Here is a 20208-nt window from a genome sequence, read left to right as displayed (position 1 = left end):
TCTTAGCAATATACATTTCTGAGTCAGGTAAAAAAACCGCTCACCTCATTATTTTAACCATAATTGTGTTTTTGTATTAAATGAAATAAACAACATTTTAATTAAATACATCAAGTGATCATTTCTACGATGATATACGAATCGGCGTTCAATTGGAATGTACCTACCAGTTTATACTATATACATTTTTAAAAATTATGTATGTTTTTAATTAAAATAACGTAAGTAGTGTTAAAGCAATGTTATCAATAAAATAAAATATGTTTTAAGGAAACAGATACATTTTTTAGATCACAAAAATTATATCAACACCAAATCCTCAAACATGAAATTTTATTTTTATATATTATGTGAAATTGTGAAGATATAAAAGAGAAAAATGCAATCTTGGTACGTAATAACAAATTATATTTTTGTAATCTAACCCATTAATATTTCGCAAACGGCTTACCCGCAAATTCTCGCAAATTAGAGGCTATCGTTTGATACCAATTTCAAAGTTTTAGGACAACATGGGTGGACCAACTTCACGGTCAAAAAATGGGTTTTGTGGGTAAATGGTCGACTCGCAAATTCTGAAAGTGGACTCGCAAATTCTCGCAAATTAAAGGCTATCATTTGATACCAATTTCAAAGTTTTAGGACAACATGGGTGGGCTCCATGAATTTGGCCCACCCATTTTTATTTTGCTTGCTGCTCATAAACGGCTAACTCGCGAATTCTAAAAGTGAACTCGCAAAATATTGGTGAAGATTTTAAGTCGCTACTCCAAAGTGGGTGGGTCAACTTCACGTACGTAACAAAACTGAGTTTAAAATACTAACTTTTAATATAGTATCAAAATATGGGTCAATTTAAATTTTAAAATGTTTGATTTCTTCCAACAACAATTTGTTTGAATTACATAAATAATATTTATAAGATTAAAGTCTTGAAATTTACATATCTACTATAATATTTAAGGTAACACATTTACATACATATTAAAATAGGTACTAACTGTTTCAAACATTTCTAATGCTTAAAGTAATTAGCTACATTCAGAGCTAAAGTACTATTTATCAGTAGCTACGTATTATTCAGTCATAGATACTTAATAATTTAAACTTAGAGAACTATTATAACATTGTTTATGCTAAAGCAGGTTTAAGAAAAGTTAAATTATTAAATAATATATTATGATATATAATTGAGTTTAAAAAAAATAATATTATTTGAAGAAAATAATGTTTTAACAGAGTAGTAAAATATTTATCATAAAGCGTCTATATGTGCAAATTTACTAAGATTGGAAAAAAGGTTAGACTTTCAAATGTATATACGTAGGCAAACATATTCACCTATGAATAACCTTGATAATATATAACTTCAAGGCTTTAAAGATAATAAATATTGGGATTTATTTAATTTCATTTATTAAAACTACGAATGTAAGTATATATTAGGTACAAGCAAGTTAATATTCACTAAAAATTCTATGAAAAGGTTATTTATAATCTGATAAATTATAACATAATTATGCTATTTTACTTATATCAAAAAATATTAATGCTTTAAGTTGTTATTTTTATATTGATTTAGTTAAAAGAAAAATAATTACATTTTATTCTTAAATTTGGTATTTTAGGTTGCTGTAATAAAATATAAAAACGTCAAATCATAATATCATTAAATTAATAAAATATTTACTTAAACTAACCAAGAACTATATAAACACAATGATTACAAATTAGAAATTTTCATAAAAAACTTAACTAAACAAATAAACGTCGTTTTTTAATATTTAATTCATATATTTCAAAAGGAAAAATTAAATACGTAAAAAATAAGTTCCCATGTAGGAATGAAGAAAATACTAATTAACTTCTTTTAGACTAAAAGATAAATGAACGAAGTTTCTTTTTTATAAGGTAGTTAATAACTTTTTAAATGGATTTTTCAAGCACTGCATTAAATCATTTTTATTAATGTATAGGTACAATATACACATAAATCCATTTAATGCCTAATGGCAATATTTACAATCAATGTGACATTTTCTTCCGGCTGGTATGCCACACATACATCCTGCTGTAGTATCTCCTTTTCCCTAAAATAAATAATTTGTACTCGTATATTAAGACATATTTTTAGTTAAAGTTAATGGTATAACATTTTTTTCTTTTTATAGCTTACATCAGAAAATTTAGTAGAAGATTTCTTAATAAGTTTTTCTACATCTATCAAAAAAAGTTACTCATTTTAAAGCCACGAGAATATGAGATATTTAGATATTTTATTAGATTTTTTTTTTTTTAATTATTAAATTTGAATATTTATAGCAGTTTGATAGGATGACACAACGTCTACGCTCAGAATCATTTTTCTTATGTAATGATTTATCTTTGATTGCAATTTTATCGAATTACTCGACAAACGATACTAATTTATCCACCTTTTTCAGAATTAAAAAGTTGTAAAAGTGTTATGTTTTGGACTAATTGTTATAAAAAACTTAAACGTTATAAAAATATTATTGTCCATAAGAATCAAAAATGATTTTTTTACATTTAACATGCGTTATATCCACATGTGTTTTCTTCATCTTACTATTTTATCAATATATAACATACCTAGTTAATTATGTGTAAAGAATTTTTTAATTTGAACTTACTTTAGGTCCCCATCTAGGACCTTTAGTTGCCCAGCAAATCTCCATAAAACATACGGAACATTTAATCCAATCACAGCCTTGCTGCTTTGACAGAATTGTGCTACATCCTGGACATGGCATAGCATCTCCACGTTTTATAAGACTCTTTGAGTAAAAAAATTTCATAGATACAATTTAAAAGCTTTTAAATATAAGTAGGTAGTTGAAATGGATTTACCTCGAGCGTGCCATCGCAGTCATTTTTTTCTATGAACTTTTTACATCCTTTTCCTTCTATGTGAATTGACTGAAATAATTAAAATAGGTATAAAACATTTCTCTTTGTCAGATAAAAATACTTATAGGTTTATGAACACATTTTTATAAAAATGGTAAGTAAGTAACATTAAATTGAGTTACAAAAATTGAGTAGAAAACAAATTTTATATTAAAATATTCATTTAATTAATTAAACTGATATAAGGGGAAAATGTTTTTTCTGCAGATGGATAATTTATTTTGTACAATTCGTGAGACAATAGTCAATGGCAAGAAAGATTTACAGTTATACCACACTTAAGAATAAGCAAACATGAGTGATTAATGAACCGCTTAGAAAATTCAAATTTAAAATAACAACGATTGCTCACAGCTAGTGTATCAATTAATTCTAAAAAGTCTATATTTTCAAAACATTTGTATAAAACTTTGTTGAGCGCTAATATACCCTAACATAAACAAACAAATAATCTCAAATATTAAATTTCAATTTTTTTGAAGTACACATTGAATGATATCCCAACAAAATCAATATTTTAGAAAAATATATTTGTCTAACCTAACCATACCTACATTTTTTAGTGTTGTAATGAAAAAAAAAACTATAGTTAACTTATAGTAACTAATAAAAAAATTAAAATTAATTCATTATTCTATATGTTCTCTACGTTCATCTGTGTCAATAGTGATAAATTTTACTCCACATTAGTGCTTTCGGTGGAAAATTTTTCGTTAGGGTTTCCTAAATGGGGGCTAGGTAAATTGAGTCTGAGATAAGTTTGGTATATTTTGATAGGGGTAAATCGAGTACCGGAAAAAATAGATAGTAGGAAAGTTGAGTCCCGGAAAAAAATTGGTAGTAAGTAAATATTTTGACTTATGTTAAGCTATTTTTATAAGGATATGATATTTAGATTTATATTGATTAAAAATATTAAAAATATAAATTAATATAAAAAAAAAAAATAAAAAAAAAATGTCATTATTATTATACATTAGGTACATTATATTATTATACATTCCATTTTATTTAAGATACCGTAATATACGTATATATAATATATACGTAAGAACAAGCCCTACTTCTCGGTATCTTAATTGCGTTTAATCAAAGGTACGATTTTATAAAGTTAAAGAATTTTATTGACTGTGAGTGTTTTGGTATTGTTAAGTGTAACCAGAGTGTATCGTTATTTTATCGTTGGGGGAAAAAATAATTATATAATTAATAAAAATGCATGTTGCTTTTTTCAAAAACATATACATGCAGTCAATGAATGTCCACAAATCACAAATAAAAAATTTATAGTGCATATTTTTAAATTTCAAATGCATATAAATCGTTTTTCCCCGGGACTCAAATTACCTACTACCTTATTCTTTCCGGGACTCAATTTACCAATCCCGCTAAATGTGTGTCTAAAAACAGTAAAAACCGTGACGATTTAAAAATAATGCGGTGATAAACCATCAAACAACTGTTGACCTTTGCATTTTTAAAAATAATTTTTCCAACCACTGTGTGTGATAACATTTATTAGTCACGTTTGTTTTTATTTGAAAGTAAACTTGAGAAATCAAGACACTTGGTAAATTCACCAACTGCAACACAACTACAGGAGTCTCTAATTTTGTGAAACGCATGTACCTATATCAATATAACTACAGCACAATCATTGGGAAAGAAAGGGGAAAGACAAACCATTTGGGAAAATAACTGATAATTTTTTAAAAGTGTTATTTGGTATTAATTGCAAGATAAGTAATGAAAATCATTCAAGTTTTGGACAAGAAGCTGACATTTGAATTCCGGACAATTATTTCATTACTTTTAGTTTATTTATAGGACAAGCTAGGTACCAATTAAATAGTAAGAAATTGATACCTAAGTTTAGAAAAATATTACTATCTTGCGTAAAAACAGTTATACCTAGTCAGGAGTCAATAGACTAATTAAAAATAATTAATAATACATTTTTTGAAAAATAAAAGTAAACGGTAGGTATATCATTTAAATGATAAGATAATAATATGTGACCAACAATTTTGGGAAACAGCTCAATAGATACACATATTATTTATAGTAATTTCATCACTCAAAAAATGTTTAATATCAAATGCTCCCGATAGAATTATTCATATTGACTTTACATTCGATATCAGTACATTTAAATCAAAAATTCATGTTCACTCACTCACAGCACTGCAGTTATATCAAAATTTATGACCAAAGGAATTTTTTAGCAACTAGTATGAGGCGATTTCCCTGGTTGATTCTCGGAATACTAGATAAGCTCATAATTATTAATTACTTAGTACTTACACCACACCGAACACACGTTACTGTCCCACAAACGGGGCACTTAAAATCCAAGACGTCATTCTTATCATAGATCAAACACCAACCCGTACAATCAGGTCGACTGCACTGAAAAGATCCGCCGTTTTGCTCTTTCGCCAACAACTGTCTGGCTCGTTCCACTGACCTTTGCAAAAAATTTTCATATTCTTCATCCGAATCCAATATCTATGCATAACACAAAAAATAATTTAATAAACTTCATGTAGAATAAAAAGATACTAGGTACCTTTTTTATTTCACGATGTTGCAAAACCCCCGTACAAGAATACCGCTCATCTATATACGGACATTCAACTTGTTCAGCATTCGAATGATCGATTGTCATTTTTAGACAAAGTCTGAATAAAAAAAAAACGTCGAACTTACCGTAAATTAAATATGAAGACATGATAATTATACTAAATTAAATTAAAATATACTCGTAGTATAAAAAATATGAAATATGCTCAACTTGAACCGTGTTTTCATCCTAGTTTATGCATGTGCAATGTGCATCGCCTTTTGTTTTTTCTATACTGCATTGTATAAGATTAAATGTAAACAGGTGATGTCATTTAAAGTTTATTGTTGATTGCATACATAAAAATTAAATATTAATATTTGTGAACTTGGCAGTATATATGAATTTTATAAAAACAACACTATGTTATTTTCACTATTATTTTTTTTTTTTTTTTTAATATTTTTATTTAATATTTGTCGTAGAAATATAATGTTTTTTTTTTTTTTTTGTCAATATTTAAATTATTTTAAGCATCCTGCATGATAGTATTGATTAGGAGATGTCTTAAAAATAAACAAGGTTTTCAATTTTAAAACTATATACTTTATATTATAATTTTATACTTTGTTTTTAATAAATTTAAATATATAAAAAGAGTTAGTCAGTAACTCAAAAAATAAATAGAGGTCCAACAACGTCCAACAAACCGTTAGAAACAGAATTGGATGGTTTTTGGAGTTTTTGGTGAAAGAAGGCCGCTGGTGTGAAGTAGGCGGCACTTTTTAAAAAATTGTATAAAATAAATGGAGGTCCAACAAATGATGAGATCTTTCCAACAACGGCCAACAAACCATTTTAAACATTTTTGAATATATTTTTATTTGTTTGATTTAGTGTTGGCCGTTAACGTGAACTTAGTGGCAGTTTTGGAAAATTGCTCATAATTTTTTAACGGCTGTCCAACAAATAATAAATACCTACTTTCCAACAATTTCCAACAAACGTCCAAAAAAATTGTTGGATAGGTCTAATTGAATTCTGTTAAATAAGTGCCGCCAAGTTCACACACATTAAATATTACCCTTCAAAAAATTCTTATCATTGAGCATATTTATTATTTCTTATACTTTGAGTATACCACTTAAGTGGTACGTTTATAATTTATAAGCAGTGTTGAGACCAGCTAACAAAATATGTATTTAGATAATAAATAATTCATATAAATGTGTTGACATATATTATTAAACAATATGAAATGTGTGAAGTTTTTATCTAGCCAATTCTCAACACTGATAGAATGCATATAATACCCAGGGCTGAGCAATAATTATATAGGTACTTTTTATAGTGTAACCAGAAACAAGTTACAAGTTACTCAAATTTTATGTAGGTAAAGGTAATTAGGTAATTGTTAAAAGTTTAATTTATTTAGATTCTTTCATTACTATTAACTTAATAATAATTAGTAAAATTATATATGATATAACTAATAGGTAGGTAGGTACTAATCTATTCCAAAGAATTGTACTTGCTATTTATTTAAATGGTGTAACATGAAATACAATAAGTTACTGTATAAGGATCGTAACTGCATGAATCGCTGCAATTTTATGAAATAGTACCGTAACTTCGCAACATAAGGTTTTTAAAGAACAGTAACGTTGCTCAAGATATTTTATTCTATACCATAACTTCGCAAAAGATATTTCCTAAGTATTTTTTAAATGATAACAAATTAATAAATAATATAAACGTAAATTCACTCTCAAATAAGAACACGTCTACATTAGCAAAAAAATACTAGTCATGTAGGTACCTATTACTCAGACAGCGGCGTATCTATAGGGGGGGAGGCAACAGGGGAATTTGTCCCCCCTGAGAAATTTTTTTTATGTCATAATGCAAATTCATTGACCAGCTACATAATGTAAATAATAAATATTTTTAATTTTCACTGATTATATAATCGTGTTTGATATCACTTATCAATGTAGTATATGATTCATATTTTAAGTATTTAACAATAATTTATAATATAGTTCCAGATTATATTATAACTTTTAACCATAGAAAAATTATACAATTAATTTATGCCCCTCCCCCCCACAAAAAAAAAAATGTTTCACAGGTACTCCAATGTACTAACCTAACCTAGATAAAATAATAATTTAAAAATAATTGTAACTGAGACATTAAATATGTTACAATACATACCTATAAATTTTATTTTCATTAAAAAATTTTAGTTTTTTTTATTTTAAATTCAAAATTAATTTTCTGTTGATGTCTTATTATCTAACAATCATTTCTATACTCGAACTTTATTCGTATATAAGAATACATCTGCTTAATTAGATACCTAGTAGTAATTTTTTAATGAAAATCGCAATATTGAAATGTGTATAAGTAAACGAATCACCAAATCTGACATGAATAGGAGATATCATAGCAGGTTTTTTTCATACTTTTAAGTTATAAAGCCAACTACATTAAATGCACATCATATAGGAATTCAGGTTTGTTGACAAATGCAAAGATCCGGTATTATAATGATTTAATATGGAAATTATGTAAGACGGTAGGTATCACGTTTTAGGTTAGATTACTCTATACAGAACGCAGCTTTATTTTTGATACCCAGTGTTTATCTTCGATTACGGTCTGCTGCGAATAGCGCAGCTATAGGTAATGCTTAGGTAGAAATTAATGTAGTTAGAATAAAGCTTATGCTCATGGTTGATATATTTTTTATTTCAATGTATAAGACATATAAGTATTAAGTATATAATTATGTGCATGAAAGCGGACAACAGCTGATTTTTGGAATAATCAGTGAGAATCACTCTGGAGACCAATTTCTTTACGGCGTTGAGTAACTTGTATAGGTAATGTTAAATCGTGGTAGGTATCTAACTGATTATAATATGTTCTAAGTTACAAAACGCAACGCATATAGTGATCTAACTTATAATATCAAACATGTTACAGACAGAATATATATTACTGCCCATCCCTGAGTATACCGTACATTAGTAATATAGGTAATATAATATAGCAGGTACTATCTATACAGTATACACATGCTATGTGTAAGTAGGAGAAACAACAAAATCGTATTTTCATACCTACAAAATACATGCAAACAATCACGTAACACAACGCCATTATTATCATATGTACATAAACACACAGCGCATTCAAAGGGACCGTAATGAAGTACAAGGTCACTTTGCATTTCCATGGCCATTAATTGCTGATAACAATTATTATCTTTAACTGCAGATGGCAAATTTTTAGTATCTGAAAAGTAGCAGATAAAATTTACTACAAAGAATGTTAAAACTTAATTTTAATGTTTAGTAAATTATTTATATAAAGTGCAGACGTATTTAATGAAAATATATTAAATCTTCAACGGATCATGTTTAAAAAATTACAGAAACCCCCAGACAATGGCTCAACAAATAAAGTAGATACCCAAAATTATATGTTTAGAGTTAACTATTCTATAATAGTACCTAAAACTGAATTTACTTAACCAAACGTAATATATTACAAAAAAAATGTACTTATTGCGTTTTAACACATACGTGGCACATTAATCTATCATTATTTACTATGATATTTATCTATCCGTTATTGGACACCGGGATACAGAATCTATACATCGCATATTAGATACTACCTACATTAATTTTAAAATAGTTTATCTAATTTAATGTTTTAATGATGAGTACAAATTAAATTACTGCTCGTAACTATGTAGGTGTATAAATACTGTTAATACAAATACAAATTACTATTTTCTAATACCATCAAGCATCATAAGATTTATTTGGTGTCCTTTTGTATGTTATGGGAAACAATATTTTTAACATTTTTTTTTTCATTCATAAAATTATTCATGAAGCGATTTAATTTGTTTGATATGTTTCCAAAATTATTGAAGTCATATTTGACAAGGCAAAATAAAATTGGGAGTTTACCAATTCCATTTAAAATAACCTTTTAATAAACCAATATGCTCGGTCTTTTTTGGGTCGATATACGGTATATCATATATCAATTGCACTCTGTCATTTCTGGGTCGATAGACCAGAAGGAGTCTAACAGGAGTCACTTCCTACAGGGAGCTTAAGAACATGGCGAATGATAGAGAAAAATGGAGAAGTCATTTATTGTACAACATTTGTTAAAAACCAATCTCCGGATTGAAAAACAAAAAAAAAAGACCGCGCTCAAAAATATTCTATGAACGTCAATATTAATAATATTTGTACATTATAAATCCATACTCAATAATTACTATTATAATATTATTCTACATAAAGAAAACCTAGTATAAACTTTTACAAAAATATGTATTAATAAATAGATTTTTTTAGTACCTAAATAAAAAAATTACATTATTAAATAATGAACATCAATGATTTATGTTTTACTATAATAATAATAATAAGGAACTGATTTTAAAAATTATTTACTAAAATATATTTTTTCAGTCAATTAATAAAAAAATTTACACAATTACATCGTCAATAATATGCAGGTACAATATGACATATAAAAACTGATAAAAAAATTCTTTGTTAGTCATTTTAATAGATTCTATTGCCAATTTTCGTTTAATACACTCGGTTTGATGTTTATTTATCCTTTTCAGTACTGTTCAGTACTATATAAGAATTGGTAGTGTTTCTATAATTGCCTTTAGATGGGAAAAATAAACATTTTATGAAACTGAAGCGTGAAAACTTTCACATGCATTTGTTGTGCGTTCAGTTATTAAATTCGATGCCTACAATATCGGAAGGAATATAAAGTGCTACGAAATATAGTTTTCAACGATATACATATACTTAGAGAAATTAGTGACACTTGAATTCATTGGCTGAATTGTCATTAATTTTTCTATAAACACATCCTCCACTTCATCGTGTAGAAAAAGTGACAAACCAAAAACTAAATGATGCTATTTTCCTATTTCAGAATTTGGATTTTTATACTCAGTTTGTAGTCCACATTTTTGGATATTGCTCCACCAGCTTATGATAAATGAAACCTACAACCTACCAGAATTATTGAAGGCCAAACTTGTTTAACTGAAAAATTAATTGCTTGTTCAAAAGCGCTCACGACCGTTTTTGGATTAAAATAAAAGTTCAAATTGGCTCATTTATCAAAACTCGAAATGAAATTTTGTAGGTAGGTACCTACTTGTTAATCTATTAGGCAACAAAGAAAACATTAATGGTTTATAGTGACTTTTTTTATAACACGTATCATGAATAGCTGATAAAAATATTTCAAACAAAATTCAAAAGTTCCACCAACAAATATTTTTTCACTAATACATAAAAATTCTAAATTTGTTAACATATTATCGTTTATTAATAATAAATGCTCACCCTTATATTATGTACTTATTGGACTTGTATCCAAATTAATTAAAGTTGCATGTATTTCTGGTAAGTTTTTTGGTAATGGTGGTAACGTATTTCTGCGTGTACGATAAACACTTCATCTTATGAAATTCACATAGTTCAACGTACTTCATTTCGAATTAATTTCAGTGGTTGTGTTATTATTTGATCTATTGCTTTTTTTTAAAAAATATTAACAACAATTTGCCTGTTAATATATTCATTTTTTTATGAATTAAGTTAGAAGTTAAAAGCGTAGTCAACTTTCATCAGAACATACATTTGAGGTACATGATTTAACGGTATACCTCCACTAAATTCCATCTTTTGATTTACCAATTTTTCGAAACTTAAATTCATTGATAATCAATAACAGTTTGCTGTTTTCGCTCAGACTTCGTTGTAAGCGGTCTATATTGTAACGTCAAACATTCAAAATATACTAAACTGCTAACAAGATATCTTTGTTTTTATTAGTACACTTTTTGATTGTTAAATTTCTATAAATATACAAACCAATAACAATGTCGTACATTCGTACATATAAAATTTGTATCTATGGTATATAACATTGTGATTTGTGTTATCGCGTAGGTATACACTATATATCTATAGGTATTACATATAGACATATAGTTTGGAACGAACCAATTAGGAGAGTAAATAGGTGGATGACGACCATTATTAATAATAATGAAAACTTGTTATCGTCGGGTTTATACTTAATAATGTGCATTGATAATAAAAAATATGATGTATTAAAGTCCCGATATATAAAGAATATTGGTCGCAAATCAATAGAGATTTTTGTGTTTTTCGAAAAATCGATTTAATGAAATATTATGATGTAAATGAAATTTAAGCAGCATAATAAAATTGGTATACTGACCTAAAATACAAATTTTGTTTTAGACACAACTGGTCCATGACCAAAAACTAATGATTTCAGGGTGAAAAGTCCGTACAAAAATATCACTTACATAAATACTAAATATATATACATAAATACTAAATATATAATTCAAAAATAAGAAAAAATAATTAATTTATGATACTTACCTAAAATTATTTATATAAACTTAATTATAGTTTGTCTATTTTATTTGTTTATTATCATTTCAAAATGTCTCCTCCAAAGTAAATATGGAAAATGGATCGTACATGCATAAACACTAAATCTATGTTTAAGAGCATTTTCTATACTTTATTAAAATTTAGGTATTGAGCGAACTTATAAATTATTAATACTTAGTGAGTAATATATGAATTAATGTGCTATGAAATTAATTTATATTATAATTTAAAAATAACTAATTTACTAAATGAAATATTACTAAATTTTATTTGGATTTTTAAATTGCCGCTCATAAATCAATACTTAAATGTTTTTCTAACATGCCAAATTATCAGCTGTGTCTTTCAGCTTGCAAACAATTGAGCAAAATACTGATTTACTAAAGCATTACTTGAACAATAACTCAGAAATTAGTAATTGGTTGAAATGTTTCTTCGGGTTACCGCTATTACCCTCAGATCAAAATCAGCATGGATTTACAGAGTTGATGTCAACGTTCAACCGATATTTCTAATTTTTCAGACAAAATAACTGCATTGCAGATGATGCTATATTCCCATTTTCACTGTGGGCAAAAGAATCAACTGACAAATCTCTACTACTAATGGAACTGAATCATTCACAGTAATTAAAACTAAAAATAAGAAGGAAAACTTATTACATATTAGCTTGCTTAAACGATGTATTAGATAAATCAGGGATCAGTGTAAATTTGGCACAAATTATATGTATAAATTAGTCCAAACGATGAGTTTTTATGAGTCATTCACGATTGCATGTTCATTGTTATCCACATCGTTTAAATCTTTGTCTCATATCATAGATATATCCAGGCCTCCATGGCTGAGGAGGCCATTTATAAAACTTAAATTTTTTACTTACTACAACGATCTGTATTCTATAATCTATATTTGTGACTTTTTATTTTTGTATGGAAATTATATAGCACTACTCACCATATAGAAATCTGTGTTTCAACCACGATAGATTATACGCCAAGAGGCTAAGAATCAAGTCACTTGGGAGGACGGTGCCCACCTTGCCACCCCCATAGACACGCACTATACCTCATACACACTCTTAAAAGCCTTTCAATTATAACTAATTTTTTCAATGTCGTTCAAAGTCTATACAAATTTTTGATGAATGGGCAAACAAAATATGAATTATTTGTGGAAATTCAAAAAAAAAAGTTAGATGTTATTCACTTGGAACGTTTAGTTAATATGCGTTGGTTGTACTGGTACAATTCTCTGAAAAAAATTAACCTTCGTTATACTGAAATACGTGAAGTACCTACTGAATATTCTTCAAAATGATGGTGGTGAAAAATCTTGAATATTGTCAACAGGCCTTTTAAGAGAAATTCATCTTACAATTTTATTTTAGTTCTTTGTACTGTGGAAAAAATCTTAGAAGTTTTACATTGTGCCAAAAAATGTCTATTGCATATTGAATAGAACAAAAGTTTTATCTTTTATATCATATTTAATCTAACAAAATATCCGTCGTGTTGCATTTATATATTACACTACCTATTGCATTGTTCCTAGTGTCCCTATCTTATACATTCATTCTTACAAGGTAATACATTCATATCATATTAACTACTAATATTTATTTTCTTTAGATATGTACCTAACAATGTTAGTAATTCATTTTTAGTCGAATAGCAGTTGAAGTTTTTAATTTTGACACTAATATTATTATTATTTTTTTTTTTTTGTACAATTTAACTTATTTTATTTGTAATATGTATGAAATTGTGAAACGAATAATAAGATTCTTATTCCTATATAAGTATATAACATTAATAATATATTAATAATTCATTATAATGTAAAATTGACTGAAATTTGAAATTTGTAGGTATATTATATTGTGATGTTATTATAATAACTTGGACATTTTTTATTTTGATAATAGTGAAAAACGATTAAGATTTGTTGCTTTTTCATAATTTAATGAAATATGAACGCATTTTTGGGGAAAAATAGCTACTTACGCAGAGTTATATAAAAAAAAATATTAATATAAATTTTAAATATCAAGTATTAAACGTCCTTACATATCAAATGCTATATATCTAGTAAAATTAGCTATTTCGTATTTAATACTTTCCATAGGATCCATAACAATTTAGTGCACTCATTTTAACCGCACGACAATCATTCAGCAATGATATTTACGCACAAAACAAATCAGCGTCAATGAATCATGTTTAATAAAATATACTATAGTCTATAATAACTTATTTTAATTAAAATTGTAGGATATTCCTTGTAAGTACATAATAATTAATAATAAATAAATAATAATAATAATAAATAATCAATTATTATTGAGTGATCGGTTTTCGAAATCTTCGCATAAATCTAAATTTTTTTTTTGATACGTCTATTTTGGTGATCATCCCCAGCAATAAACTGTTCGATAGTCATCTAATTAATATTTTTTATTTTTTTAAACAATTTATAAATTTCCAAGTGAAGATATTATAAGAGCAGAAAACCCATTGTGCCAACCTTCAATATTATTATTAGTTCTTGGTAGATCATTTTCCAGACGATTAAAATAATTCCAAATATCAATTGTAAATAAGTGAGATCTTCGTTTACATCTCCTGTCTAAACATCTAAGTGCTTTCGAAGTTTGAAATTAGTGACGAAAACAGTTTTTCATTTTTTGTGTAAAATTAATTTTCTAAAAGACCTTCAAAGTATTCTGTTACCTTTTCTATTGGAACGAAGGCATAGAGTAGCTAATTTGTTCCAGAGTAAATACAAGATCATTACAATATTGATTTATTAAACCATATTCTTGAATATGCCTCCATATGGCTTGACTTAAATGAAAAAACAGCCTTGAATTTTTGTTTTGGGGTAATTTTCATCACTGCTTTTTCGAAGTCAATCAAAAATGAAGTTGAATTTAAATCTGGTATTATTATTAATTTTAAATTACGAACATTACAAAACAGCGCTTTCTTTTTTGTTTGGTAACAAAATATATACCAACGGTATGATATAAGAAACTGAATTATATGAATGGTATATAATTGGTGAAATAAATTGGAACATGATAAAAATGTACCGTCAGCAAACCATTGTTTTGAATAATTACAAGGTTTAATAAGAGAAACTAAATAAAATAATATTGTATAAAAGCCAAAGATTATTATTATTATTATTTAATGAACGCATGACTCTGACCACGATTATAGATAAGATGGTTACTCAAAGAGCTATGATAAGGTGAACCTCGTAATTTCTTTTAATCATAGAACTAAAGTATAGCGGCCCAAGTGGTGAATTTAAGCAACTATCGTATTTCGTGATAATTCCGCGGGGCGCGGAATGTAATAAAATTAGCGATGTTCGTATTATTCGTAATACACTAATACCTTTACAATTTAATAATACATCAATACCTAGTATAAGTACAAATTTAATTAAATAATTACAATATATATACAATTATGTAGCTACTAATTTGGACAATTTCTTTTTTGTTTTATTTTGTTTTTTAGACATCTGATTTTTGATGTATGTAAATTGTCTCATTCTCATAATAATAAATGTACTGCATATATCGGTAAGGATTTCTGTTTCATGAGTAGTACATGGGAAATTAATGTAAGAATTGGTGGATAAAAAATCTTCAAATGTGTTTTCAAACACATGAATGGAGTCTGCGTGTTTTTTGAAACATTCTTCTAATTTTCTCAGCATCAAGAATAGGTTAAATATAATATTAAATAAACCTGTTTCTTCAATTAGATCATCAAACTGTATATAAACAAAAAAAAACAAAATACAATAATATTTATTATACGTTGAATTAGGTAGGTACCTACTTTTAATTTTTTATAAGGTGAGTTCATTTTTTCTTCATATTCATTATTTATTGGTTGACTACATTCCATAAGACAGTAGCTATGGTCATTATATTTTAATCCTACAGAAACTTCATAGTTAATTAAATACAATAATACATTAGATGGCATTTTGCAATGATGTCTAACTGTTTATGAGAAATGGAACAGCACCTTCTCTCAATTTAGGTCGTTTTAAACACACCTAAAATATTTAATACCTGCCTATAATATGTTAAAAATTAACTACCTAGTTATTATTACCTATTACTGTATAGAATAGCATATATGCAGTTAGTTGTAATTAAACAATGTAGGTAGGTAACTAATGTTAATTAATATATATTGTATATTATAGGTACAAAACTTACCGTGTATTTGGAAAAGCCTTGTCCAGACTCCCACGTATCAATAATGTCACTTTTATTAAAATGTGATGCACAAACTCTAAATTGTTTTGTTAAGTTTATACCTAGAATAGACTGCCATTCTTTCAACCTAATTTCACTTTTAGGCACAATAAAAGAAGATTTGTGTCGATTAACACAGTTGGGTACACAACACTTCATTTTAGTTACCTAATTAGGTGAAAAGTTGTGCTAAAAAGTGTTATAAACAATATAAACAGCAAACTTATAAATTATAATTATTAAATATTGAATATTATAAAATAAATGTAAAGACAGGTTATAATTGAATAAATTGCCGCGAAATTAATACCTGTATTCGCTACTTGGAACGCTAATGCACAGTTCTTATCAACATAAATTGAAAGGAATATTTAAGAATCATATATTGTATGAATATAAAGGCTCGTTGGGTAACCATCTTATCTATAATCGTGACTCTGACTAATGGATAGATCATTAAAAAGTTGGCCATTGAAATTCAAAGCGGAAGGAGGAATGGCTCTTAAAATCTGAAATGGACACTTGGCACACGTAAATATATGCGCTCAAGGAGTTAGGGATGCATCAGCCTTCCCATGAAATAGATTGAACAAAAATAGTTGGTCCGCTGTTTACCACCTATTTTTTGGTGAACAGTTTTAATATTCTCAAAACCGACGAGACTGATTAATTTTTAGTAAAATTCCAGCGAGGCTAAAAAAGCGACAAGTTCTATGTTGAATAGACGGAATAGATTCCGAACTATTGATCCATAATTCAAGAATTATCTTACAAGGGAGAAATATGGAGCAACTAAATAAGGAACTGAATTGAGTTCAGTAGTAGGTATAACGTCAAATAAATCTTAATATTATTATGTCGCAAATGTTCAAAATTAAAAATGCGGTCTACTCCTAGAGGCTAGAATACCGTATTTATACCATCATTAGTAATTCAATTCTTGTATAATATTATACTTTACCTGCAGACGAACACCTTCTGCCGCCACTACAGACGACCGTGTCGGCCACAGGTGTCACGTCGACCTTGGAGGTTTTGGCCCCGACGGTGACGGCAGCGGTGGACTTGAAATCCGTCTGCATTCCCTGCAACATTAGTTTCGGAACAGTGGTCGTGCTCCTCCCTGAACCAGTGTCACCATCAACGGCTGGTCTTGTTGACCGCTGTTGTTGGAAAAACGCTAAGCGCTTATGTCTTATGAGTAGCTTTTCATCGTCCACTGCAGACGGCGCAGGCACTTTGTCTGATTGAATAGTATCTTCGGCAGTCGCCGTCGTTGTCGAATACGATTTCCGAATGACGGCCATGACGATGGCGTTCTTGTGGTCAGCTGTCAGTGGTACGCCAATCCCGTAGCGGTTCTTCTGCTTACATATCTCGGCTGCTCGCTTGTCCAGCTCGGTCAGATTTGTAGCAGCCATAGCTGTGTACAAAGCCGATGGTGACGCGAACTCGTGGCGACGATCGATCCTCGATGCTTGAGCCTTTGGAACCGTCGCCGTCTTATCCAAAAAATGCTTTTCAATCTTGTCCACCCGTTGCATGAGTCGGTCTCTCTCGTACTGCGAGATTTTTCGCTTGACATTTGAACCGGCTTCCAGATCGCCACTGGCATTGGTGATGACTAGCTTCGGCTGCAGTTGTTGTACAATAGGTGGCTTGGGCGCCGGACCCTTTCTGTGGCGCTGCACTGGAGTGGCTCGACGGCAGGGCCCACGTTGCTCCTGCTGCGGCCGTGGTCCCGACCAGTTTGCCGGCGGCTGAGGTGCCCTATACTTTTTCCTGGAAAACGTACCAACCGGGCGTCGCTGTACTGTCGCAGTGTTTACTGCTTTGACGGGAACAGTGGCAGGTTCGACCGTCAATGCCGGCGGAAGCGGAGCCGCCCTCTTGTTACGTCTCCTGATGGCCGTCATAGTTCCCGTCATAACGGACTCGTTATTGTGAGTATTTGTCTCAGCCGAAGTTGACGTTGAGTGCGGCTGACCATGGTCGGTTCGCCGTCGATGCGCCACCGGCAGTGTGGCCGCATCGATATATTCGACCACATCGTCGTCATCTGCTTTATGCCTGTCCAGTTCCGATAGGACGACACCTTTCTTGTCATTATCCCGTGACGCTCCATCTACATACGCGAAACTGTACACGGTCGTTGTACTACCGGACCACCTAGACCACGTGGCAGCGGCTGTCGATCTGCGACGTGCCGCGACTGGCGTAATTACCGCGTAGTCCGCTTCCTGTTCCACGTACGCTTGCCGAATGCGCTGCAGATTGTCCCGGAACCAGGCTGTATCATCATCGTAGTGCTTGCTCCGCCGGAACCATTTCAGTATAGAAAACGACGAATACCTGTGTTGCCTCCTTTCCGTACTGTAATAACGGCACGGAATTTGTTCCGCTACTCCTCCTGCGATACCTCCTATCGAACCACCACTGTCGATGCACCGACTTTTGTATGACAATGAGAACGTACCAGGCATTGCAGCCATCATGTGACCAGACAAATCTCGATTTAACTAAGTTTTTACAACAATAAATGTATTAGGTATCCAGCATAATGTATTAAGAGGATGTCAGCCGACTATTTTTTTACTCTCTATCCCTCGTACAAAACTCATTCATACAAAAAGCAAAACAATTTTTTTTAAGTTTTTGAGTAATCTTAGAGTAAAATTATACATTGTAATATATTTTTTGATTGTATTACATATCGATTTTTCTAAATATTTTCTCAAAATAATTTAATAGGTTAGGATATCTATTTTAATTTCAAAAAATTTTTTTATTTTTTAAGTCAAATAATAATAATATATAAACCAACCTATTTTAACCTTCATAAAAATGGTCCACTATAAGTTTTGTAATAAATGATTTAACTCTAAGATTAATCAAAAATCATAAAATACAGTTTTACATTACTGTATGTATTGATGATGTTCCACGTGGGTTAGAGAAAGAAAACCGTAAACGATTTAGCATCCTCTGAACACATAATATTAAATAATAATATATTGATATTATATTAATATATCATACCTATATAAATGAGAGCGCACCATTATAATGTTTTTACGACACTTTATAAAATAAATGTAAGCACAACGGTCTAAAGGTCGTAACGTAAAAATTGTAGATTGAAATAGACTTCTTGTTCGAAAAGTGTTTAAAAAACAATTACATTTACTATGTATTTTTTATAGTGAAATGTACGTACGCTGTAGTGCTTCTGTACGATGAGACTACTACACTACCAGTGTCCGACTACGACGGATGTCTTCTATAAATATTATAGTGACAATTATATTATTGGCCGCCGCCGGCAGTATGTCAGTATATATGTATGGATGAGTGTAGGCACTGCAGAGTTGGCATGAAATCTTAATGTAAACTATTTTCGTTAATGGTATGGAAAAAAATAGTCTCGGATTATGTAAACTGGGCCCAGCCGAGCAGTGCCAATGGCATTCGTGATTAAGTATGTACCTATATACATTTTGTCACAAAAAAAAAAGTTGAAATACAAAATTATTGAGTATTAAGTAGTTAACTTTTATTTTTAAATGTTAGATTAAACTAATAACGTTATATTATTATAACTTAATAAATTAATAAATACTTTCATGATAATTAAATATCTTTAAAAAATAACTTATTAGAATCACATAATTTTATTATTAATTGTTTTAGTATTTTTTTAAATTATTTGTGATTTACTCAATCGTCAGAAAAACATAATTATTTTTCAAATATGTATAGGTACATTTATTTATTTATATGGTATACATAATGGAACAATCAGAATTTTATAGCCAGTCACGGCCATCAGTTTTTAAAGTATGTAGGTAACACGCCAACTACCAAGTTAGGTATAACAACATATATAAAAAGCGGGTAAGTCATGGATGTCGATCTGTTGTACAGTATGT

The 20208-nt window shown here is 29.2% G+C and overlaps 1 protein-coding gene across 2 annotated transcripts; it reads right to left on the bottom strand.

Annotated features, from left to right (window-relative positions):
- Nucleotides 1-1935: 1935 nt before the first annotated feature.
- LOC149054451 (uncharacterized) lies at nt 1936-19696 on the bottom strand. 2 transcript variants are annotated; one of them, XM_089230056.1, is made up of 8 exons: nt 19319-19564; nt 17241-18798; nt 8623-8797; nt 5501-5612; nt 5236-5439; nt 2872-2940; nt 2655-2798; nt 1936-2090 (listed from the first exon to the last, which is right to left on the bottom strand). In XM_089230056.1, the coding sequence occupies exons 2-8, from the start codon at nt 18772-18774 to the stop codon at nt 2007-2009; spliced, it is 2322 nt and encodes a 773-aa protein (XP_089086182.1). In that variant the 5' UTR covers nt 18775-18798; nt 19319-19564; the 3' UTR covers nt 1936-2006. The 2 variants fall into 2 exon arrangements, with proteins under 2 accessions (XP_089086182.1, XP_089086183.1); XM_089230057.1 differs by lacking the exons at nt 1936-2090; nt 2655-2798; nt 2872-2940; ... (1 more) ...; nt 5501-5612; nt 8623-8797 and adding exons at nt 14048-15783; nt 15852-15952 and having other exon boundaries at nt 19319-19696.
- Nucleotides 19697-20208: the final 512 nt, after the last annotated feature.

This window comes from Diuraphis noxia, unplaced genomic scaffold, assembly GCF_037042655.1.
Source record: "Diuraphis noxia isolate RWA-SAM2 unplaced genomic scaffold, SU_Dnox_SAM2 contig0006, whole genome shotgun sequence".
Classification (NCBI taxonomy): Eukaryota; Metazoa; Arthropoda; class Insecta; order Hemiptera; family Aphididae; genus Diuraphis; species Diuraphis noxia.
This window is presented reverse-complemented; position numbering and strand designations above follow the sequence as displayed.